A 26,501-nucleotide genomic window follows, 5' to 3' on the forward strand; every position below is an offset into this window, starting at 1 on the left:
TAATAAGGTTAATCCTATTCACCATGAAAGCTGTTTGGTAGACCACCACATCTTGATTGGCACTGGGAGGAGCTTGCCCAGGGTGACCGAAACCCTGGAGAAAGACTTAGAAGAAAGAGGAATATAAATGAACTCCTTGAAGCAGAATCTTTAGAATCAAACTGACCTCAGCCCAATGGCACATGGAAGTAGCCTGGGAATGTATACTCTGATTTTCATTACTCGTAAGACTGAAGAAAAGTCCATCTGTGATCGATTAAATTTGCATAAACCTTATTAGTTTTTGTTAATTGAAATGTTTCTATTATGCCGTATATCATACCATTTCAGGGCCACATAAAGCAAAATCATTAACCAATTTAAACTAATAATGAACAATTAAAATAATTTAGACAGACCAAAGTATATCCAATAACCTGATACTTTGTAACTGTCTCACTACAGGGCAATGTCCTCTTCCATGCTCCATAGTGTACTGGTCCCAATGGTGAGACACAGGAATATGCAAATGAGAAAATAATTTGAAGGAAACACCATTTTTTGTTTAGATATCATAGCAGGCATTGTTTATTAAGACATTATTGGGGAGTGGTGAGCCTGTTTTAAAATGGTGCTTACCATTTACAAATGTGATTATCAGTATTAATGTTGGCTTTGTATTAGGGAAGAGTTGTGCAATGAAGGACAACCAACTTTGGCAGATCCCTCCTATCTAATAAAACTCTCAAAGCCATACACGCCCAGAGAGTTTTGCAAACCTTAAGAGATTTTTGTTTTTTTGGGTGGGGGGTGGGGGTGAGGAGAGGATTTGGTATTTATTAAAGGGAAATGAGTAGAAATCAGATTCTCTGAGCCCTAGGTTACAAGTGTTTCCCCCTAACAAAGCTGCCACTGGATGCCAATCATTCAATGCTGACAAAAATTGTTCAATTGGTTTTTGGTTGATCCTAAAGTTATCTTTAAAGAAAACATAGTAGGCAAATGACCAATCTCTCTCCCTCTCTCTCTCTTTCTCTCTCTCTCCCTCCCTCCCTCTCTCTCCTCTCGCCTCTCCTCTGTCTCCCTCTCTCTCCCCTCTCCCTCTGTCTGTCTCTCCTCTCTCTGTGTATCAATAGTTCTCAACCTGTGGATCCCCAGATGTTTTGGTCTTCAACTCCTAGAAATCCTAACAGCTGGTAAACTGGTTGGGATTTCTGGGAGTTGTAGGCCAAAACACCTGCAGATCCACAGGTTGAGAACCGCAGCTCTCTCTATATGGCAAATCTCCCTACCTTTCTGGTTGTAAATCAAAGATGGCATATAAGCAACCATTTTCTTTTAACCACTTCTCATGTTATGTTACAAGTCAGAAATAAAGCTGAGGATAACCACATCTACATTGCTTGTGTAGTTCTTTACATGAGTGTTCCACTCCCAGTACTTAGCATCAGGATATAAATCCAATTTTTAAAATGCAATATAATGGGTTGTATTCAAACTTGATCATACTTGAGGCTGGACGTTGATATCAACAACTAATATGCTTTTTTTGGATTTTAAGGCTTGAGCGCAGGGAACCATCAAATTAACAATAATAAATCATTTATTAAAAGATGTATAAATAATAGACTATAAATAAATGACAATGATGATTTATGACAATTATGACAAAGCCCAGATACAATGTATTATCTGGGCTGATAGTTATGTAACAGTTCATTGTATAGTAACTTGATTAGCAAAATAAATTTTGATTTTTGAATTTGCATACATTTGATATAGAAGTGGTTGCTTTTGGATCAGAATTTATTCCAAAGGCTAGAATGGAACTTGAATTATGTTGCTATGGAGCTACTATGACTGACCATTTAGCGGCATTCAGAGCCATTCTAGAACATGGGCATGAATCCTAGGCAGGGACAACAGCCTTGATCTTTAGCCTTCTGGCCACACCAGTGTCATGGAAGCTTTGGCGCAGGTGCTTTCATGTCCAGTATGTTTAGAGTTGTTCACACCTCCTGTGCTGGTCTTGACCTGTGCTCATAACTTCTGCAAGAAATGTCTGGAAAAAATCCTTGCTCGCCAGAACTGTAGTCATGTCAATGGACAATTCTCCTGCCCCATGTGCAGAAAAGTAAGTAGTCCCAAAACTGTGCTTGCTTTCACCCACTATAGCTGAAGAAGGCCTTTTCAGTAGTTAATAAATAAATACCAGGAACTGTTTTTTATAGAACTGGGAATGCTATTACGATAAGCATTTTTTTTTTCTGGAAAGGACACAGTCCTGAGACCATGTAACTATCCCAGATGATTAATACAGATTTTCAATGTATTGTCGAAGGCTTTCATGGCCGGGATCACAGGGTTGTTGTATGTCTTTCGGGCTGTGTGGCCATGTTCCAGAAGTATTCTCTCCTGACGTTTCGCCCACATCTACGGCAGGCATCCTCAGAGGTTGTGAGGTATGCCATAGATGTGGGCGAAACGTCAGGAGAGAATACTTCTGGAACATGGCCACACAGCCCGAAAGACATACAACAACCCAATACAGATTTTGCAGAAAAGCAAATTAGAAGTCCGGGATGTTTATATAAATGTACAGCAGCTATGTTTGAGACACCTTTAGACTACTGAAAAGCTGGTAACTGAGGAGAAAATAAAGCTACATTTTAAAGCCGAGCCACCAACTCTGCAGTCATCAGTTTTTTTCTATGTCACATGTACACAAATAGCATTTTTCAATTTTAACTTAAAAATTTTTTTTTATTACATTCCAACAATTAACAAAATTTTAGCGATGCATGTCTTATTTCAATATACATAATACCAAAAGTAAGTAATGCTTAAATGACATTTTAAACGATCCTTTGGAATGTAACACCCACCCCGTTCCCCCTCCCCCGTTCCCCCTCCCCCCTGGAACAGCAATTCAATATATTATCATTGTATCATTTTAACTGTGTGGAACGCCTGGTTCAAGGTGGTGTATCTTTCGTCTCCATCTATTTTGTTAATTAGGACTGACCATTTCCTGAACCAGTCAGGTTCTTTTAGACAATTTGTATATTTTCTTTTCCTTTGATTAATGAATCATTGATTATATATTCTGATATATAAGACCACCAAATTTCTACGTCCCATTTTGTCTCATCCCTCCATCCTCGGCAGGGCCGGCCCCACTATTGAGGCACCTGACGCCGCCGCCTCGGGCGCAGGCCCGGGGGGGCGCCGTCAGGCTGGGCGGGAGGCGGGGCACCGCCCTGACGGTGCCCCGCCTCCCGCCCAGTGCGCCCTGGCCCGTCTGGTCTTTTCTAGCAGGCCAGACTTCAGCGGAGAAAATTTATTTAATGGAAACTAATAATTGCAGAGGAAACAATTTATAGAGATGATATGAGAAAATTATCTTTCCTTCTATGAAACTGGTATTTGGTTGCAGCAGAAACCTGGTGGCTTGAAAAAGAATGGTTTTGTGTTTTGGAATCAGCTCCCAACTCTGAGTTCAGGATCTTGGAGTAAGTCAATAGTTTTGTAATCTCAATAGTATAGCTTCTGTGAAATACTTTTCCCCCCAACCATTGGATGACAATTCCTACAATAGCCAACCATCTCAAAAGATTTGAAAATCTTTGTAACATGTTGCTAGCTTCCAAAACGTAATGTTAGAACAGGATAAAAATGTCAGAGTTTCTATTAACTGGCATGTTTTGAAAATAAATTAAATACTGAGGATATGTGGTACATATAATTCCTTTAAATTATAATTTTATTTTTCAAGGATGCAAATTCTTGGTTATAACTGCATTAAATTATTGGAAAGGCAAATTCAGAAAGAGTGGTGAATTCTGAAGTACTGTAGCGTATTTGCGGCAGCAAGTCTGCCTATCACAAAAGTAATGGGTATCATGTTCCATCTTCACGCGATTGCGGCCTGGAGGGACCTCCGCTGAAGTCTGGCCTGCTAGAAAAGGCCAGACGGGCGAGCGGGAGTAGTGTGGGAGGCGGGGCCAGCTCTGGCCCCGCCCCCCCGCCCAGCGTGCCCTGGCCCCGCCTCCCACGCTGCGTGGGAGGCGGGGCCAGGGCACGCTGGGGGGGCGGGGCCAACTCTGGCCCCGCCCCCCTCACTATTCGCCCTGGCCCCGCCTCCCACGCAGCGTGGGAGGCGGGGCCAGGGCACGCTGGGCGGGGCCAGGGCGCGGGAGGCGGGGCCGGTGGCGGGGGCGCTTTTCAGCACCCCCGCTTCACATCAAAAAATATCTCCGGCCGGCCCTGATCCTCGGGCAATTTTAACTTATTACATTTTGTAATAAAATCTAAAACATTATTGAAACCACTATGGATTGTCCCAACAAAAAGCAATTGATGATGTCCTCTTCAGTTTTAACCTATATAACTTAGGTGATCATTGCAATTTGCATTCATTTTTAATTTTGTTTTTAAAACAATAATTATATGTACCTGCACAGTGAGCTCAGCTAAGTTTAATGTAACAGCAATCATTAAACAAAGCTTAATTCGTAAAATAAATTTTGATCATTGAATTTGCATTCACGCAATATACAAATGGCTGCTTTTGGTTCAAAATTAATTAGTACCTGCTTCTGAAAGCTAGAATGAAACTTGATTTATGTTGCTATGGAGCTATTGTGACCCACTTAAAGGCATTCTCTACCATTCTAGAATATAATTCTCATAGAGATAATAGTATTCGAGGGAGAAAAAATACTTTTAAAAAGACAAATGTTACATTTTATCAGCCCAGCTCATTGTGGATAATAAGAATATTTTGTTTATTTTTACAGCACCATCAATGGAACATAATGCTGTACAAGTAAAACAACCAAAAATGGGTACTGCTGTTAAGGGATACAATCATCATCCTCATCATAGCAAACACACACACACACACAAAGGAGGAAAGAATAAAAATTAAAACTACAATTCCAAAACAAATGATCCATAAAACATACAAAAATATAATATAAATTGGCCAATGCACACATGCAAAATATACGTGTTTATAGAATAATATTAAGCTGAAATTCTAAAAGCTTTGGAAAAACAAGTGGGTTCTTAATTGAGATTTAAAAATAACAAGTAGCCTAGAATTCCTAGAATGTAAATTTTCAACAGGTAAGTAAAAAATGAATGCTGAAAGATGGGAGAAGCAAGGTTTTGAATGTTAAAACAAGGAGTTATTGTCATTGTCTTGTTATTCACTGAGGGTAGCTACTCCTGTGAAGATGGAACATGATACCCATTACTTTTGTGATAGGCAGACTTGCTGCCGCAAATACGCTACAGTACTTCAGAATTCACCACTCTTTCTGAATTTGCCTTTCCAATAATTTAATGCAGTTATAACCAAGAATTTGCATCCTTGAAAAATAAAATTATAATTTAAAGGAATTATATGTACCACATATCCTCAGTATTTAATTTATTTTCAAAACATGCCAGTTAATAGAAACTCTGACATTTTTATCCTGTTCTAACATTACGTTTTGGAAGCTAGCAACATGTTACAAAGATTTTCAAATCTTTTGAGATGGTTGGCTATTGTAGGAATTGTCATCCAATGGTTGGGGGGAAAAGTATTTCACAGAAGCTATACTATTGAGATTACAAAACTATTGACTTACTCCAAGATCCTGAACTCAGAGTTGGGAGCTGATTCCAAAACACAAAACCATTCTTTTTCAAGCCACCAGGTTTCTGCTGCAACCAAATACCAGTTTCATAGAAGGAAAGATAATTTTCTCATATCATCTCTATAAATTGTTTCCTCTGCAATTATTAGTTTCCATTAAATAAATTTTCTCTAAATTCATGACCCAAACCAATTCCTATTCAACTTCAGTTGGCCTGGTTATTACGCAAATTCATTCAGCATGGTTTTATGCATATGCAAAGAGCTTTGAATACCATAGAATCACTCCAGAAGAACTAGAAATGGCCTAGGAAAGTCTTGCCTCCAGGCCTCCAGTAGGATTTTATGGCAAATATCCACAGAAATTCCACCAGAAGTTGACCAAATAATTGTTCTGCAGGCCTGGAAAGAAAGAACACTTGTCTAGGCATTTTTAGGTCCTCCAGAATGATGACATTCAAAAATCTTTGCATAGAAAACAGGGTTCCAGATTCCATGAAAATCATATTATATGAAGGGTCCCTCCTGGAATACACAGGATTTATTGTAACACAGTCTATTCTACACACCAATTCTCTGCTACCTGCCAATTTGATATACAAAATGGATATGTATCTGTATTTCTTATAAGGAATTGGGCTATCCTCCAATTTGCCAATAAAACTGAATTACTGTGTTGCGAAATGATGCATGTCTAAAAAGTGTGTCACCAACATGAAATGTCTGGAAAGGGATCAAAGGCCATGGCTTTGTAGCAGAGCAATATTCTCAAAATCATCAATACATCATCAATATTGACATCATCATCATCATCATCATCATCATCATCCATCTTAAAATGATAGGCACAAAAGAAGGCAGCCTGTGGAGAGTTGAAGATTTCATTTCATTTTCAGATCATATACTTGAGAGGGAGAGGAATTGGTGGCTTGCCAAGAAATATTCTGGTGGAGAGTATCCTGGAAAAATTTAAGTATGAGCAGGAAAATCTACATGCCAAAGAACAAGACCGGTTGTCTCAAATATGTGAAGAACATGGAGAAAGTATGAACTTGGTATGAACTCCTTTTATTGTTCTGTTTATTTAGTAAACAACTAAAGTAACTATACAGTATTTATAAGGAGAATGCATGCTTGCTCTGTATTTCAAGTTTTCCCCATATTGTGGCTCAATATGAGATCACTATACAGTCAGCCATCCACATTTGCTAGGTTAGGAGATCAGGACCCCTACAAAAGTGGAAAAATGTAAATTTAAAACATGAATGTCTGAAAGAACCCTTCTTTAGGTCCTCCAGCACAACTACAGCAGAAGCTGACCACAGAGTTGCACTGGAGGACTAAGGCTGCATCCAGAACTGGCCTGAGGTAATTCCAAGTAGTAGGTGAACCTACTACTTGGCGCCCCCCCCCATTTTGGTGCCCAACCCCCCCCCCCCCCCCCGCACACACACAAACCAGAGGCCGTGGCGGCGGCTGCGGTGGCGACTGTGCTGGTGCACACTCTCACACCGCCCGGAAGGTGGGCCCAGGAGAGCGTACGCCCTGCGTGCCAACGCACGCTCTCCTGGGCCCGCCTTCCGGGTGACGTGAGAGCATGCACGTCGCCTGGAAGGTGGGCCCAGGACAGCATGCGTCGGCACGCAGGGCAGGCGGGCATACGCTCTCCTGGGCCTGCCTTCTGGGTGACATGAGAGCTTGCACATCACCTGGAAGGCAGGCCCAGGACAGTGTACACCTGCCCACCCTGCGTGCCGCCGCATGCTGTCCTGGGCCCACCTTCCAGGCGATGTGCAGCCAAAAAAAGCTGGAAGATGGCAGCGCCGCCGCCGTTGCCGCACCGTGTTTACACAGGGGCGCCTCGAGAGCGCCCCCTGTTGGTGTGCGCCAGTGGCGGGTGCTGACTTCGCCTTGCTGTTGGACCACCTCTGGCTGCATCTACAATGTAGAATTAATGCAGTTTGACACCACTTAAACTGCCATGGCTCAGTGCTATGAAATCCTGGGAGTCGTAGTTTGCTGAGGCACCAACAATTTGGCAGATAAGGATAAAGGCATTGTAAAACTACAACTCATTATTCCACAACATTGAGACATGGCAGTTAAAAATGTGTCAACTTGCATTAATTCTACAATGTGGATGGACTTCATCCCAACATCAGTGTGCATCTGCAGTTAGTATGGCCAGTGTTCAGATGTTATGGAAGCTTTGCATTTTATATCACCTGCTATTAGATCCACACAATTGTTCAACCCTTTTATTTTAAAGGGTTTAAAAACCAAGGGTCTCTTATACCATCCAGGCATAAGACAAGATGTTCATCCACCTTTTTTAAAAGAGTGGCAGTGCTAACATTTATCTCTTCACTTCTTTTGTCTAATCTTTTAGTCACTGTTCACTGAAAAAATACTTTGGTTATTAACTTTTCTATGCTCCCATATCTAGATGTGGAACATATGGTGTATCACTATTTTAAAGGAAGTTAAACAACTACTTCCCTGCAGCAAGCCCTGTGTATTATGTGGGGGTGGAATATCATGTTATTAGCACCAGATTACTGCTTTGTAAATAGTGCTAGGGGAAAAAGAAACCTTAGTTGGCAGAACTCACAGCTCCTTAAGCCCATGCTTTAGATATTTAGAAAATGCTGTCAAATCTCCATTTTACCAGATACCGATGTGATATATGTTTCGTTCTTGCTTAGATGTGTCTAACGGATGATAAACCAATTTGTGCCATCTGCAAGCTTTTTGGAGACCACGAGGCCCACAACGTAGCTAAAATATCTGAGGTTTATGCAGAGAGGAAAGAAAGATTAACCAAAGCTTTAGACTGGGTGTCTGAGCACTTTGAGCACGCTGAACAAGCAAGGAAGGTACAGTATGAGAGGTTTGACCTCTTCACTTCTAAAGTATTAATGAAAACATAACATTCTATTTAAATAGGCAATCATTCTGCAGTCTGTCAACAAGAAATGAACAATTTAATCATCTTTATGGCTCACGCCTGAGTAATACGTTCATTTTAGATTATGCTACATGTTATTTTCCTAAAGGTCACACATTTGATACTTCTGAATTATTCCTCATCACAGGCTCCAGATTAACAAATTAATTTTAGCATGGTTAGAGGAACAGCCACAATCATTAAAAAGGTTAAGTTGAAAGTCTTACAGAATGTACAACACACTGAGCCATCTTACCTTATTACAATCCTGATTTCCTACAGTTTCCATAAAACACATTTCTCAAGTGTATCTACCCTGACAGATGTACAAGTAATGTCAAAATTTTATAAATTCCTTTTACATTTTTGAAGGAAAAAAAACCACAAAGTGTTTTACAATGAAATATTTTTAAAATACAAACAGAAAAAATAGGTGAATACATAAAAGAATGGTTTCATTTATTTATAGCCTCTTTTCTCCTGATATGGGACTCAAGGTAGCTAATAACATGTCAAAACAATGCAAGTTAAAAATAATCCAAAGCCAATAAAAGTAGAAATGAAAAAAAACCACTTTCTAAGCAGTTTCTAAACAGCAAGCAGTAAGTGAATCTGGAGACAAAAAGTACTGTGAGTGAATGTCTGTTTCAGAAATTTTACTGGCATACTCACAACATTTAGAAAAAATACTAGTTCAGATGAAAACCAAGTTTGAAAAACATGAGGCAAAATTGTAATTGACCTGTGAAGTCGAGCCAGAAAGATAAGGGAGCCATCAACAAAAATGAGTGTCAAAAGAAAGATTTAATTTATTAGAAATACTGTTAACAAGAATAGAGACCTGAATGGTACTAAGATGCAGCTGCTGCTGCTGCAGCAGTGGACAAAAAGAAACTGAGGGTTTAGGTGGGAAGCCTGATGGAAAGGTATGTGGGCAACCACCAAAATACTTATGTAAGATTTCCAGAAGGAGCCTGATGAAGCACTCACGCTGGTGCAAGCAATACATTTATTTGAGGCAGAAGACCAAGAAGAAGAATTTGTTAATTTAATTGGTTGAGTATACTCTTACACAGATCTGTAACTCTCTTTACCCTTCTAAGGGATGATAGGAGAAACAGAATCATTATTTAAGTCTAGGGTGCAGTTATTCTTTGGTTTGGTTTGCATTTTGTTGCTGCATTTTCTTCTAACTATGATAGAGAGAAATTCTGGTCCCTGGCTTCTCTTTGTATTTGCAGAATATCTACCAGCAGCACCTTGATCTCATTTGTCAAACGGAGTAGTGGTTTATATTCTACCCCAGTGATTCCCAGACTAGTCCTCCAGGTGTTTTGGACTTCAACTCCCAGAAGCTGTTGGCCAATGATCAGGGATTCTGGGAATTGAGGTTCAAAACACCTGGAAGACAACTTTGGAAACATTGTTATACAGTCCAAACTCCATGGGCCAGGTCTGGGGAGCGCATTTCTGAAATCTGCCTCATCAGGCTAGAATTCTAAAGCTATGTCTCTTTCACTGAGAACTAGAATCTTTTGAATCATTCAAGAGCACCCTACTAGCACTTAATTGGGATAGTCTAGGAATGATACTGGAAGAAGCAAAGAAGTGTGACACTTATTCTAAAGGCAGTTTTGCTTTTAGAAAATAGGAAAGCGAAACAGTCTTGTGAGTCATTGCTGGGCTGCTTGCCAGGCTCTGGCCCTTGACAAGTGCCAGGTCACACTAGCCATTGGAACTGACTATCTGCATTTCCCAAAGTTCTAAATTAATTTACACACCATAATAAAAACTGCAGCAAAGATGAATCCAGGAGCAGTATTAGTCCATGTGTTTCTGGGTTTTACTTCTTTAATAAAAACTTTGATGGCAGAGGTAGAAATAATATGGAAAGAATAGGGATAGGTTCCTATACCACAAAAAAGAAGAGCAGTTCAAAGTTTTCAGCATTTTTTTTCAAAACTAGCAGTATACACAAGTGAAATGGAACCACCAGGCCAGCTATGCCTTGAATAAATAAACAAAAATATTTAGAACCTTTTAGGAACCACTTGTAAACGTCTTCCAAAATGCATCCCAGTATGTTTTTCTTTCTTTCAAAAGACTCCACTCTTCTTACAGTTTCCCTTTTAGTGGCAAAACTTAAAAGATCAATGCTTTTTCAGCACGCCCGGATAACTGGTGAAGCAAGCTAATCTGTTTTCCTCCTTTTTTCTGTTTTACTCCTCATTTGGCAACTGATTCTGGAGGCTCTTTACTTTGCCTATTGTATGCAAGCAGACATAGCTAGAGGAAAATCCCATTCTTCCACAGGTTTAATTTTATTAGTTGTTTACACTGTCTTCCATAAGAAGACTTTGTAAAAAGGATTTCATTGTTATTGGTTTGTTTACTAAGGTAGATCTATACAATAAGTGACATTACATGACCACATTATTGCAGAAGCTATGATACTTTATTGGTGGTTTACAGTGGGCTAGAAAATGTTGGGGTTTTTTTGAGCTATATAATCATAATGCCTTTAGTGAGAAAATTCTTTGAAATTGGAACTCTTAGAAACACCCAAGAAAATTATGCCCCAAGCTTGAAAACATAAAATATTATAGCATCAAGTGGCAAAAATCCAGAAAAAAATAACAGAAAGGTTTCTGGAGGGGCAGGGGGAGAAGCAAACTGGGAAGCTGGCAGCCAGTTCATTGAGCAACAAAAAAGATTTGGAAAGCAAGGTTCATCACATTGGATAGCTCCTTTAAAGTTCTGACTAAAAACCCAAATTGGTTTTACATGGAAGCCATTGCTCACTATTGCTGGGGTACAGCTGAACAAATGTAAGAAGATTAAATATTACAAGATCAGGGTTGATGCATGGGGGGTGGGGATGTTACATCAACATCTTTTTCTGAATATGAAGGGTATAGTGTCAGAGGTATCTCCGTCTTCCCCTGCTTCACTGTCCCAGTCTAGAGCAGGGGTCCCCAAACTAAGGCCCATGGGCCATCCGGTACGGCCCTCCATGGTCACTTACCCAGCCCCACCCTAAACTTTAGACTTAGGTAAGTCTGAAATGACTTGAAGGCACCCAACAACAATCCTAATTAACTTGACTATCATCTCTGCCAAAAGGAGGTCCACACTTCCCATTGAAATACTGGAAAGTTTTTGTTGTTTGAAATTGTTCTTCAATTTAAATATTGTATTGTTCTTCCACGTTTTTTGCGCTACAAATAAGATGTGTGCAGTATGCATAGGAATAGTGTCATTATTTACCAAAGTATAGTCTGCCCCCCCCCCCCCACAACAGTCTTCGGGACCCTGAACCGCCCCTGTGCTTTAAAAGTTTGAGAACACCTGGTCTAGTTTCCTCTTAGGATGTTGCAGAGTGCATCTTTCCACTATAATGCAAAGAGCAGAAACTAATGGTTTTTAGTAATATCAACAGTTTTTGTGGTGGATATCCTCCCACAAGCTTTCCTCAAGTGTTTTATGCATGAAAGCATTTTCATTCCTCAGATACCATTCCCTTAGCTCCTTTCTATATTGCTACAACCCATGTGTAGAATATACAAAATCACTGTTGAAAGCGGACAACTAAAGATACTAATTTCATATCTCTCTGAGCTAACTTGTGAAATTTTCATTGAAGAACAGCATATTTCCTTTTCATTATCAGTAAAAGTCATTCAGAGATTTCAGAGAAGACTCTGATATAGTTTTTCCAGTATCAGAGTTCCTTTAATGGCATAGTTTTGCTCAACACTGTTTACTAATAATTGCTTTAGGTAGCAAGCTTACCATTCTAGCAGACCTGCACAATCTGTGGGCCTCCAGGTATTTGGGCCTCAGACTCCCCAAAGCCTTAATCAGCTTGTTCAAGGGCCAGGAATTCGGGAAGCTGAAGTCCAAAACACCTGGAGGGTGACAGGTTGTGCAGACCTGATCTAGAGCAAAGAATTCAGAATGTTCCTTTAAACTGTGCACTGGATATTACTAAACAATTCTATGTCACACTTTCACAGGAAATTGAAAAGGCTATCAATGATCTTACATACACCACTGCTGATATCAAAGATATGATAGAAAGCGTTGGGACTAGCCTACTGAAAGGGATCCAATGGAGAATGGCTGAATTGAAAGAAAAATTAAGCAAAGACTATTCTACAAAAGTAGAAAAGCTGCAGCTAATGGCAAACGAACTTCATATTCCCAAACAGCTTTATCATCAAATGAAAACTCTTTTGGAACAGCATTCCAATTCGGTGCATTTTTTGCAAGAGGATAAAATGCTGAGAAGCAAGCTAGAAAAACTTGTAGAAGAAAATTCTTTACTCCAAGACATGAAAGATTATTATATTTGTACTGGGCAATATTTTAAAGACTTGATGAAAGGTATTCCTATCACCAATTATATTATCTCTAATACTGATGAATTAATTGCAAGTTGCAATGAGATCCTTGAAGCATTTAGCCCAGAATGTCCTGGACATTCTTTATCCAGTGGAATTTCTAATGAATCTCTTTGCCAAAAATTACTGGACTTTTTTCAGAAAGCAAATCAAAAAAACCAAGATTCTGTTGAAAATAATTTTGATGACAATAATACATCAAGAACAATGGATAACTCACTGGAAGGAGAATCAAAACCAGGGCAAAACATGGTCTAACGTAAGCTTTAGAAATTGGTACTTCACACTTATATGCAAGTTAAAAGTAATTAAAAATAAAAACAAATGCCCTTGTAACAGGTGCTCACTACTGTTAAATAAATTATTTATGAATGCAACTATATGCTATGGCATTTGACACATACTGTGCCAGAACTTGTTAATTAATTATCACCCAACAAGTTAGAAAATTAATTGAAAGGCAAGAGTAAAACATAAGTGCACAATGGATGATAACATAGGAAAGGTCACTATAAAAGTTAAACAGCATTAGTGCAATTTAAAAAAAACAAAAACAAAAAACAAACAAACAGATATGGAATGTTATTTTATGATAGCATTTATACCCCCCTCTACAGTAAAGCAACTCTTAAGCTGATATCTTGTCAATAAAACATAGCTAGATATTCACTGGCTCATGGGAAAAAATGGCATAAAAGGAAAAAGCGATATGGGGGGGGGGGGGGGGGGAGAGAGAAGAGAACAAGAAAAGTTTTAGCATCAAGTTCATATAATGGCAAGAGTGTTGTTGTTGTTGTTAGATGTATTTGTATCTTGCTTTCCCCCATAATTGCGTCTCAAACTAACTCACAATTTAAAAGAACAATACAATTCAAAACAAATGAGGAGAAGAAAATAAAATTACATTATTCACAGTATAAAAAATTCAAAGCTGAAGTTAAAAGAATTTTTTAAAAAGAAGATAAAAGCTATTAAAAACAGTTTAGTTAAAAATACAGCACTCTTTAGCCTGTTGAAAACTTTGTTTTAAAAAATTTGTTGGAATAAAAGGATTGCAGCCTTCTCACAAAAGGACAACGAGGAGGAGCCATTGCAGAAAGGTGTTCCAGAGCCCAGAGGTAGTCACGAACAAGGCTCTCACTTGTGTCCCCACTACCTGTGCATGAGATAGTGATGGGACTGAAAAAAAGGGCCTTTCCTAGGGATCTCATTGTCCAGAAGGAGGAAAAGGCAACAGTTATGACCATGTTCTACAAGAACAGGGACCCCCAAACTAAGGCCAGCTGAGACCCTCCAAGGTTATTTATCCAGAATCCGCCCTAAACATTAGACTTAGGGTCACTGGCTGAAATGAAATTTTAACAATTGTTAGAAGGATAATTTCTGTATTAAATGATTATTTTAAAATGTTGATTCAGTAACATAGCAGAGATGGGAGGCGGAAGTTGATACGAGTTACTTAATCTTTTGCTGGAATGTGGAGAGCTAGATTTCCACAGCAATGTTTCTGCCTACAGAAACGCCCAAAAGGTAAGATAAAACTGTTGCAAACTGGAAAACAGTGACTTCATTGGGCAGGAAAAGGAACAAGGAAGGCGGGGATAGAGGAGGGACAAGAGCCGAGGGTGGAGTCAGGGATGGAAAGGAGGTGGAACTGGGAGGAGCATGGGGAGAGGTGAAGAAATGTTAGTGTGGAATATGTGACCAAGAAAAACTTATACATAAGGACGCCCATCTTGGAAATGGATGTGGCATTCTGGCTTTTACAGAGCCACTGTGGATGGTGTTTCTGAAAAAATAAAGCTTCTGTGTTATAATCTCGTTGTTTTGGTCTCAATTGGCCTTGTTTCCCAATTGAGACCAGAAATGACGAGATTATGACATCCACCAAAATAAGGCCCACACTTTCCATTGAAATGCTGGTAGATTTATTAGGTTAAAATTGTTACTCATTTTAAATATTGTATTTCAATTTTGTACACTACAAATAAGGTATGTGCAGTGTACATAGGAATTCGTTCATGTTTTTTTTTTTCAAAGTAAAGTCTCTCTCTCTTTCCCCCCCCCCCCCCCCCCCCACAAACAGTCTGCGGGACTGTGAATTGACACTCTGTTTAAAAAGTCTGAAGACCCCTGCACTAAAATGCGTTATACAATGGAAAGGGAAATAGGCATAGTCAAACACGCTGACTTTTGTAAACTTAGGGGAAATCTGGGTGTGATCCCATGATCTGGAATATTATAAAAGGGAAATTCCTGAGAAGTGAAATATTGGAGGCATAATTTCAAACAACTCTGATGCAGAGATGGCTAAAGAAACTGGAATGGATGTTTACAAAACTTTTAATTGAGCTAAGATTTAAAAGGGACAAGTACAAGAAATGGAAAACGGGAGAAATCAACAAAGAGGAATTCAAATGAATAGTCAGAATATATAGGGATAAAGTTATAAAAGCCAAAGCACAACATGAGCTCAGGCTTGCTAAAGAACTTTAAAACAACAAAAATGGCTTTTTGGGGGTTATTTCTGTAGCAAAAGAAAGAACAAGAAAATGGTAGCGCTGCTGTGTATATGCAATGGCGAAATGCTAACAGGACAGAAGAGACTGAAGTATTCATGACCTTCTTTGCCTCGGTCTTCGCCCAGAAGGTTACCAGTGCTCAACTTGGGGATGATTTATCAGATAATGCAATAGGGGAAATGTAGCATACAATAGGTAAAGAGGCAATATAGGGATACAGTATCTGGCTACTCTAAATTAATTCAAGTCTCCAGAGCCAGATGAATAACATCCAAGGGCATTAAACTGGTAGAGGTGACTAGTGGAGTGCCACAGGGTTCTGTCTTAGACCCAGTGCTATTTGACATCTTTATCTATGACTTGGATGACAGAATAGAAGGAATGCTTAACAAATTTGTAGATTACACCAAATTGGGAGGGATAGCCAATACCTCAAAGGACAGGACCAGAATCCAAAATAACCATGACAGATTAGAATGCTGAGTAAAAACTAACAAAATGAATTTTGACAGGGAGAAATGTATGGTACTACACAATAAAAATGAAATTCACAGATATAGATGGGTGACACTTGGCTTGAAGGCAGTTCATGTGAAAGCGATCTAGTAGACTTAGTAAACCACAAGCTGAACATGAGCCAACAGTGTGATGTGGCAGCTTAAAAAGCCAATGTGAGTCTAGACTGCATAAACAGGAGTATAGTATCGAGATTGAGGGAAGTAATGGTGCCCCTTTATTCTGCTTTGGTCAGACCTCACCTGAAATACCATGTCCAGTTACAGGCACCACAGTTCAAAAAGGATATTGACAAACTGGAACATGTCTAGAGAAGAGCGATCTGAAACACATCCAGAGAGGAGCAATCAATGATAAAATATTTGGAAACCAAGTTCTATGAGGAATGACTGAGGCAGCTGGGGATGTTTACTTGGAAAAAAGAAGTCTGAGGGGGGACATGATGAAACAACAGTTTCCATTGTACAATCTGGTTCTTATCATGTTACATCTCTTTGAGAAATACAAACCACATCCTTAAAAAATGTTAAAACTTGGGCATTTAGAATATTTAGTATATAACTTCAAAGTCAGTCATTGGAACAGGGACAATTACCTGTTTAAATCTGGGATAGGAATTTTGAATTCTCCAGATGTGAAATTACAATTCGAAGCATTCTTTACCATTAGCTACAATGGCTAGACTGATAGAAATTGCAGCCCAACATATTCAGCATTGAAAAATTTTGTCCCGTTTTAAGAAAATGATTTTTCTACCAGATTACTATTTTACTAAATAAGGTACAGAATAACAGAAATAGCATTCCTATTATTGGGCAGTGACTAATTGTCACTCTTCACTGAGTCAGCTTCTATCAATCAAACTGACAGGCTCAAAAAAATGGAACCAGTGAACAAAAACGTTCTATTTCAAAAATATATCTGTTACCTGTGGAATTTTAATGAATAATTAATTTCTTATTCCTGGTGAAATATGCTAACAGGAAACCATCACTGCTGTCGCAATTTGTCACAGATGCCAAAACTTCAGAGACAAAATACAGCAAGCAATATTGCCTATGGCTAAAATGGTATAGTTTACTGAGAAGCAAACTGATAGATTGCAATGATTCTTGCTCCAGAATAGCCATGCTGAGGGTTGCATTATAAATTACCTACAGAGAAAAATGGAAAGTATAATGACAGTGCTAAACACAAATGGTAATCTCTTCTCACTCTGGTAAGAAACCTTTCAAGGGCATGTTGAAATTTATTTTTTCTATGGCTTATATAAATATTGTTACATCCCAAATCAAGTGTAAATAAAGATGTATCTCTCTTCTAGAGCAAAATTCATATTCAAGTGTGGTTTAGTCTATAATTCACAGAATTACAGAAATGGAACAGAACAAGTACTCACAACTAGCCCAAGGCAGGATTTTTGATCCATATACATGTGGAATGTTTGCACGCAGGCCTCTTCTGTAATGTGAGACTCATGCTCCCTCTTGTGACAGGAAACAGAATTGAAATGGCAGTATTTTTCCTTTGTCAAACACTGGGAGTACTTTCTGACCCACTCCTGCAATGACACAACCACGTTTGTAGTAATAGTAGTACACCATGTCCTTTTGTTACTTCATGCCACATGACAAGTTGTGTTATTTTATTGCTGAAAAACGTTACCTGATATCTTATACTGATTCATTAGAAACATTTTGAAATGCAAGAGGCAGACTTATCACATAATCTTCATATAAAATTAGCCCTATTTGCATTAATAGTCCTTGGAATGAATTGAGATTTTCATTCTGCTTGATTATTACATATGTTATTGAAAATAGATTTCTCCTTTAAATATAATGTATAGATGTTCTGAACAGTTAACCCTATGTTTACACAGTTGAGCTTGTCATTCTGTGGTCTCATTCCACATTTAATTAATTTTTAAAAAACAATTTATACACAGCCTTTCTCTCAGAATGGGACCTAAGGTTGCTCACAGATAAAACTGGTTAAAATCTAACAATATTTTTAAATGATTAATATACCTTATTTTTAAAAAGTATACAATTATTTTAAAAGAGTACAAAGCATACACCCAAATACAAACACTCACTGGAAGTAATTGCATACTACAAAACAAAAATGTCTTTGAATGCCAGCAAAAGAAAAGCAGGGAGGAAAGTCAACCTAGCCTTCTGTGGAAGGGCATTCCAGAGTGTGGGAATAGTCACAGAGGAAATTTTCTCTTCTGTCCTCACCGAACAAGCCTGTGATGGTGGCAAGACCAAGAAAAAGCCTCCCTCTGAAGAGCTTAATGCTCTGGCAGGTTCACATTGGAAGATAACAGTATTTTAAACAGTCAGGACACAAGCTGTATCATCCCTGGAAACAAACTGGTATTTAGTGAAGCTATTTTAGCAAGAGAATTGGTCAACATATTTTGAACCTGCTAAAGTTTCCAAGCAGTTTCCAAAGGCAACCCCACATAGAATGCATTACAGTAGTTCATACAGAATATAATAAGGCATGTGTCACCATGTGTCAAGGAAGACGTATAGCTGGCACATTAGTTTTAGCTATGCAAATGCACTCCTGGCCATTAGTGAATCCTAGGCATCCAGACTCAAAGCTGACTCCAGGAAAACAGTCAAGCTGTGGGCCTGAGATTTCAGGAGGAGTATGACTCCAGGCAGCACAGGCATAGTCTCTATTCCCTGATCTGCCTTTCTACTGATCTGGAATACTACTGTCTTGTTTGGATAAAGTTTCTACTGGTTTGTCCCCATCTATTCCATTCCTGACAGCAGGCATTGGTTCAATACAGATAGAATCAGATGGTAAAGTGAGATAGAGTTGAGTATCATCAATGTACTGGTGACCACTCCCAAAACTTTGGATGACTTCTCGCAGTTTCAGTTAGATGTTAAACAGCATGGAGGACAGGACAAACCCCCGAGGACTCCACCAGCCAATGGTCAAGGCATTGAATAATACTTCCCCAGCACTATCTTCTGAATTCACCCTTCCAAGAAAGACCAAAACTACTGCATGACAGTACCCCCTAAGTCCCATCCCAGAAGGATACTTTGGTCAATGGAATCAAAAGCTGCTGAGAGGTCAGCAGAACCACCAGGGACACATTATTCTTGTCCAGTTTCCTGCATAGGTCATTCAACAAAATGACCAAAGATCTCTCCACCCCATAGTCAAGACTGATGCCAGGTTGAAACAGATCTAGATAATCAGTTTCATACAGAGACCCCTGGACCTGGAAGGCCAGTACATGCTTCAGAACCTTGCTCCAAAATAGACTATTATGATAATTATTCAGAATGGTGGGATCCAGGCAGGCCTTTTTCAGTAATGGCTTCAGCAACACCTCTTTTAAGGAAGATGGGGATGTCCCTTTCAGCAGTAAAGCCCTCTTATCCATTTTGCTATTTCCCTTCACAAGCCAGGAATGGTAACAACCCAGTATACACGTGGTGGCTCTCATTTCCCCAAGGATCCTGTCTACATCCTCACATTGTACAAACTGACATTTATCCTAGATGGACAAGCAGGCACCACAATCTGAGTGATATTTTATATACAAAATGTCTTGCAATTAATCACAGCTGGCTTTCAAGTAGTTTTCTTCTGAGCACCTAACCATTTGAAACAGCTCTATTGGATGATACTGAACAGATTTGTGTATTTATGTATTTATTCATTTATAGTATTTATATTCTGCTCTTCTCACCCCGAAGGGGACTCAGGGCAGATCTCAATGCACATATATATAGCAAACATTCAGTGCCATTAGACATACAACATATATAGACAGACACAGAGGCAATTTAACATTCCAGCTTCCAGCTTCATGAGGGTATGCTCGATTCCGGCCACTTCATCGTCCACTTGTCACACCGAGTCCTTGATGGAGTACTTCCTCATTCTTCTGCATGCTGCTGGAAGGTTTTATGGTGTTGTAAATTAGTCAAATGCATAAAGCGGTACCTAAATTTCCTACTCGGCGGATGCAACTGTCTTTCAAGCTGCATAGGTCAACAGCAAGCTAGACTATTTAATGGTAGGGAGCTCACTCCGACCCAGAATGGCTTCGAACCCATGACCTCTCAGTCAGTAGTGATTTATTGCAGCTGGCTACTAACCAGCTGTGCCACAACCAGGTCCACTACCAGGCTGTGGCGTAGATACAATACTAATGCCATGGCACAAGTTTCCCAATACGCTAGAGCCTATGTTTTGCAGGCTTTGCTCTTAGTCTTCCAACACTGTCACTATCATGTTGTGACTCCCGATATCAGGGCTGAAGTTTAAACACATAATAAAAGGATAAGCTAAAGACCAGAGTTCATTAACAAAGAAACCCAAATTCTTAAGTCCTTAAAAATACAAACACAAACTGATAAGAGTGAGCCAAGGCGAGTTCAGAGTCTAATTAGCAAAATCAAGCCCACAATCCAGGGTCTGAAATGCTGAGTGTCCAAAAAGTAGCACAACATACAAAAAGTGCAGTGCAAGAATACAACAAAGGTAGCCAAGGTCAAATGCCAGGATTTCTTGAAAATAAAGCCAAATTCAGAGTCCAGAAGTCATAAGCCAGGAGTCCAACTGGAAGTCAAAATTCAGGAATACTGTAAAAATGGAAGGGCTGCAGAATACAAAGTTGTCTGCTATCCAAAGCTACTCCACAGAAGCTTCATTATTTAGAAGTCTCAGCTAGAGCTTGTCTCATCAAGCCTCCAACTCTAATCACTGAAGCCTGCAATACTTTCCTTGTTTCAAAGCAATGTTTCTCAAACGGTGCTCTTCCAGGTGTTTTGGACTTCAGCTCCCAGAAATCCCAACCAGTTTACCAGCTGTTAGGACTTGTGGGAGTTGAAATCTGGAGTACAGTTTGGGAAACTCTGTTTCATAGAATGAGGTATGATTAACCCTTTGAGGTTGCTGAAAATACTGGGAAGTATCTGCTTCTGCAACAGTAGCTGAGGCAGGTCAGACAGACTGCTGGCCATAGCAGTCACTGTAGTCTTCTGTCCACCCATTTCATCTCACTCCTAGCAAACCAGGAGGCCTGCTTAGCTTCATTTTGTGGGAGCTAAGGAAGGGACACATAGGGGCAATCATGTGCTTGGACATTTTTGTATTCCAGAGATCTGGCAGGGCTTCAACAGAAAATTCACCAAGAGACACCAGGAATCCATCCGGATCTGTAAGTCTCCTGGGACTTAATAGGCCCGCTACATGTGCAGATACTAGTCCCAGTGAATCTAAGGGCCCTTCCAGACAGACCCTATATCCCAGGATGTGATTCCAGGTTTTCTGTTCATCCCAGATTATCTGGCAGTGCGGACTCATATAATCCAGTTTTAAGCAGAAAACCTGGGATCATATCCTGGGATATAGGGCCTGTCTGGAAGGGCCCTAAAACCCATCAGGTAGTGATCAGCCCATGACAACGGAACTACAGACAGTTCTTCCACACAGATCACCAGATCCTGAGCCTAATCCAGTTTTTAGATTAGGTACTCTGAATTCCGGTCTCATTCCAAAATCTCCACACCTAAATCTATATTTCTGGACTATAATCAATGTTATAATTGGCTTTTTCTTTATATCCAAACCTTTTCACATGATAGAGAGGTTGCTGACAAAAATCAATGAATTAAACATGCAGCATTTTAGTCCTGAATTTTTCTGCAGTAGTGATCCAACATCCCATAATCAGCAGTGCCAAATGTATTAGAAGTTATTGTAAAGTCACAAGGCAAGGGGAAACCTCTTCAGAACAAATCTTGTTTTTGTTTTTTTAATTCACTTGACAAGTACAAAGGTACAGGAATACTATTGAATAATTATACCTCAATATGGTCAAGCATATAATCATTTTTTCGTGGTTTCTTCAGCAGTTCTGTAGTTTAAACACAATAAAAATTGACTGTAACTAAAAGTCTCATTAATCTTATACATAACAATCAGCCTAAGGTTTTCGAAAGTAAGTGAAACTAAAGGGTATGCTTTTCTACGTTACCCAAGCCCTTTCCAGGGCACCTCTTACAAGATTTGCAGATATAACTTTGAGTTACAGACTGCCGCACTGAATTTTGCTCTTTAAACTATTTAGCTGCTTTGGTGTTTACGAGACATTACTCATTTTGTTTTCTTCATCATCCTGTGACCAGTTTTACGTCATTTCCCCTTTTTCTCCCTTCCCCCTCCCCAGAAACAGTTTACTAATTTTGCTATACTACTTATTATGATTTTGTCACAAAAACTCTAATGGGTTTGTATTATGACCAGCGTATGTTACAAATAACTTAAAGCCAGAAACCAACAAAGGTGGAATTAAGGGGCCTTCCACATAACCATATAACCCAGAATATCAAGGTAGATAATCCACAATATCTGCTTTGAACTGGATTATCTGAGTCTACATTGCCATATAATCCAGTTCAATGTGGATTTGATATAGCTGTGTGGAAGGGGCCTAAGAGTATGATTCATATCTCAGAATCAGATTGTAATTATGCTTAATTGTATTGTAATTTCACGAAGAGTCATGCCATTGGCGGAAGAAGGAAAAATAGGGGAACTGATGTGTGGTGTGGGAGTTCCCTTGGCATCAAGGTTGAAGGAAGCCAGTCATAACAGCTTGTGTATCCTCACATCAACTTCTTCTTTTCTATGTATTTAATGCAAACTTGAGATTTCATGCACGAGAAGAGCAACAGCTGTAGACAGTAAAATCACATGGTTTGCAAAAAGTAAGAATAAATATTTGGCCACTCCTATCATAGAATCATAGAATAGTAGAGTTGGAAGAGACCTCGTGGGCCATCTAGTCCAACCCCCTGCCAAGAAGCAGGAAATCGCATTCAAAGCACCCCCGACAGATGGCCATCCAGCCTCTGCTTAAAAGCCTCCAAGGAAGGAGCCTCCACCACAGTCTGGGGGAGAGTTTCACTGCTGAACAGCCCTCACAGTGAGGAAGTTCTTCCTGATGTTCAGGAAGTAGTTTGAAGCCATTGTTTCGCGTCCTAGTCTGCAGGGCAGCAGAAAACAAGCTTGCTCCCTCCTCCCTATGACTTCCCCTCACATATTTGTACATGGCTATCATGTCTCATCTCAGCCTTCTCTTCTGCAGGCTAAACATGGCCAGCTCTTTAAGCCGCTCCTCATAGGGCTTGTTCTCCAGACCTTTGATCATTTTAGTTGCCCTCCTCTGGACGCTTTCCAGCTTGTCAACATCTCCCTTCAATTGCGGTGCCCAGAATTGGACACAGTACTCCAGGTGTGGCCTGACCAAGGCAGAGTAGAGGAGGAGCATGACTTCCCTGGATCTAGACGTTATACCCCTATTGATGCAGGCCAAAATCTAGTTGGCTTTCTTAGCAGCAGGAGAAACGCGAAGTCCATACAATTTGAGGTGGGGACTTGTCAGGTTGACATGGCAACCCGCCCAATCAGAAAAGAGGCTGTTCTATGGAGGCGGGGCTGTTGCCAGTGTGCTCCAATGACTGCAGAGAACTGTCGGTGACGGACAGGTCACGGCCCTCGTCAGACGGCGGAAAGGCTGAGCTTCCCCGCTTCAGGAAGATGGGAGGGGCATGAAGCGAGAGCGGTTCTTCCCCCTCCTTCCCGTGATCCAATGCGGCGAAAGGCGGTAGCGCTGCTGCAGGAGCAGTATCTCCATCCTCAGCCTCTCCTGATGCCGCCAGAGACGACTCCATCCGGGTCCTTTCGAGCGGCGCGCGAGAGACGCTGGCTCCCGCTCAGGTAACGGCCAGAGCGTCTTGAAACGGGAGGGAGATTCCATGGCGGAGAGGAAAGGGGAGGGGAAGTCGGGGAGATGAGGGACCTGAGGGCAGGAAAACGGCTTCTTGTTAGCGGGTGAAAGTGGCTCTTTGAGGCCCCTTCGAGTCAACCATTAAGAAATACTAATCTTCTCCCGCCTTTTCCCATCTTCCTCCTCTCTTCCCCCCCTCCTCCGGCGCCCTTTCTTCCTCCCACTTGGTCACTTTAATCCCCCCCCCGCCCTTTTCGCTTTTTCGCCGCGCCTTCCCTGACCAACCTGGAGGTCTCGTGATAACCCCGCCCACATGTCGGCGTCCGATTGGCTGTCTGGCTTCGTTCTCCCTCGCCATAGGTTGCTCGCCTATGTGGTGCGTCATTTCCCGTAGCATGTCCGCTATGGGCAAGATGAAGGGGGAGGGAAGGGGTGAAGAGAGAAAGAGAAGAGGGAAGGCGGGGTTGGGGCGCGAGGCGATGCGCCGGCGGGGGACTCCAGAGGTAGACTGAGAGAGGAAGGGAGGCCCCGCCCATTCCTCCGAGACGCCCCCCGTGGCACGCATGCGCGGGCTCACGCACGCACGCTCCCAGGCCCGCGCCCCTTCTTCACCGCCTTCCCGCCCGAGAGCAGTGGCTTCCTTCTCTCGCCCCTTCTTTGCTCCTTCCCTTCGGGCCCTTCCGAGGGCGGCCGGAGCAAAGGCAAAGAGGGAGAAACGGATGAGGAAGGAGGCGGGAACCTTCTTGGCAAGCGACTCCTTCACCACGAGGCTCGCGCCGCCTTCTCTCCTTCCCGCGCTCTCTCCTTTAGCTGGTCGCAGGCCAAGGCCTTAGCCCCGCCCCCGATCCCCACTTGGGTCTCAGTGGGGCTTCCTTGTGAGTAAGTGACCCTCAGGACTTTTTGGGGATGGGGTTAGGTCTGCAACAGCTCTATTTGTAAGGGGGCGTTTGGTGCCTCTAATGAGCCTGGCAAGAGCGGGTTTAAACTATTTTTTAAAAAAAGTATTGATATTTCCTGGAAGGTTAGAGCGGGAGGGGAGAGGGAAAGGGTTTCCTTTGCCTTTCTTTAGTCGGTGGTGCAGTGGGTTAAATCATTGTGCCGGCAGGACTGATGACTTGAAGGTTAGGTTGCTGACCTGAAGGTTGCCGGTTCGAATCCAACCCAGGGAAAGCGAAGATGAGCTCCTTCGGTCAGCTCCAGTTCCACTCGGGGACATGAGAGAAGCTTCTCACAAGGATGGTAAAAGCATCAACACATCTGGGCATCCCTTGGGCAATGTCCCTGCAGATGGCCAATTCTCTCACACCAGAAGCGACTTGCAGTTTCTCAAGTCGCTCCTGATACAAAAAAAAGTTTGGAAGCAATTTATGGATTATTGTAAGCATGAAAATAATAATAGTAGTAGTAGTAGTGATATTTTATTTGTATCCCGGGCGGTTTCCAACAAAAGTAACAAAATGGCAAACATTAAATGCCAAAAACAGACAATAAATCAAGACAGCGGATAAAACAATCTCAAAATAAACTTATGAAACTTAAGTAAAAATACGACATAATTGAACTTAAATAAACACAATTAAATAGTACATTTTGCTAAGCTCAGTTGCCAGTGATAAACATGAGCCAGTGAGAAAATTAAGAGAAGTCTCCACAAAACAATAATAATTTAAAGAAAATCTGAAAACAAAATAAAAGCAAAAGTGCCCACTAAAGCCCAGGAGGAACAAAAGACTGGGTGGATATTATTATTATTACTTATTTACTACATTTATATCCCGCCCTTCTCACCCCGAAGGGGACTCAGATCTTGTTGGGAATGTGGAGAGTTTTAACCTTCAGATCCAAAATCGGATTGGTTTCAGACTCGTATTTATCGTTTACTTTATTTTTATTCCTCCTTTAATAATAATAATAATACAGCTTTTTTCTTATACCCCGCCACCATCTCCCCAAGGGGACTCGGGTGGCTTACAAATAGGATTAATTGCCCACAAGACATAAAAGCAAAAACAATCAATAAAACAAAACACATTAAAAGGAGCATCATAAAATACAGCAACCAAGATAAAACAGACTAAACATAACAAATAAAATAGATTGCATTGGAGCTCCATCAGACTATGTTCAACAAAAAGAAAGACCAAGATTTCTAAAATGGGCATGACCACACTCTAAAAGGTCTGGGCAGGAGCTAGTGCAAATAACATACCATAGCGCCTGGGAAGTGGATGAAGTGCAAACCAGAGTACTATCTGGAAACCTAGGGACTGGGCAAATATTGCTAAGAACTAATCAATCTCGAAAGCTTGCTGGAACATCCAGGTTTTTCAATCCCTGCAAAAGAAGGACAGTGTGGGCTTGCCTAATCTCCATGGGGAGGATATTCCAAAGTCAGGGGGCCACCACAAAGAAGGCTCTCTCCCTCATCCCCACCAGCTGTCCTTTTTCCATAGGTTGTTGCTAATAGCAAGTGTGGTACAAAACAATTAAGGCAGGGCTAACTCATTAAAGTATGGTTTTTTAAAAGAAAACCAATTAAATTGTTCTCTTTATGTAACATGAAAGTATTAACATTTGAAAACTACACTTCCTTATATCGTGCTCACATAATCCCCTGCAGCCTACCTCTCATCATTTCCTAAATGCCTCGTGGTAGAAGTGCATTTTAACCTGCTTGTGATTGGCAAGCAGGCATGGGGCTATCCTGAAA

General features: G+C 40.7%; 1 protein-coding gene across 1 annotated transcript; it reads left to right on the forward strand.

Moving 5' to 3' along the window:
* Positions 1-1,878: 1,878 nt before the first annotated feature.
* On the forward strand, positions 1,879-13,358 carry LOC134296062 (tripartite motif-containing protein 54-like). The gene is made up of 4 exons (XM_062969959.1): positions 1,879-2,113; positions 6,523-6,681; positions 8,332-8,502; positions 12,590-13,358. The coding sequence occupies exons 1-4, from the start codon at positions 1,940-1,942 to the stop codon at positions 13,232-13,234; spliced, it is 1,149 nt and encodes a 382-aa protein (XP_062826029.1). The 5' UTR covers positions 1,879-1,939; the 3' UTR covers positions 13,235-13,358.
* The last annotated feature ends 13,143 nt before the right edge of the window (positions 13,359-26,501 follow it).

Source organism: Anolis carolinensis, chromosome 2 (genome assembly GCF_035594765.1).
Source record: "Anolis carolinensis isolate JA03-04 chromosome 2, rAnoCar3.1.pri, whole genome shotgun sequence".
NCBI classification, from domain to species: Eukaryota; Metazoa; Chordata; class Lepidosauria; order Squamata; family Dactyloidae; genus Anolis; species Anolis carolinensis.

Bases quoted from the DNA above. Each gene is read 5' to 3' on its own strand.
- LOC134296062 (XM_062969959.1), top strand. From the start codon at position 1,940: ATGGAAGCTTTGGCGCAGGTGCTTTCATGTCCAGTATGTTTAGAGTTG. The intron at 6,682-8,331 runs GTATGAACTCCT...GTTCTTGCTTAG, and splicing joins ATGGAGAAAGTATGAACTTG to ATGTGTCTAACGGATGATAA. The intron at 8,503-12,589 runs GTACAGTATGAG...ACACTTTCACAG, and splicing joins ACGCTGAACAAGCAAGGAAG to GAAATTGAAAAGGCTATCAA.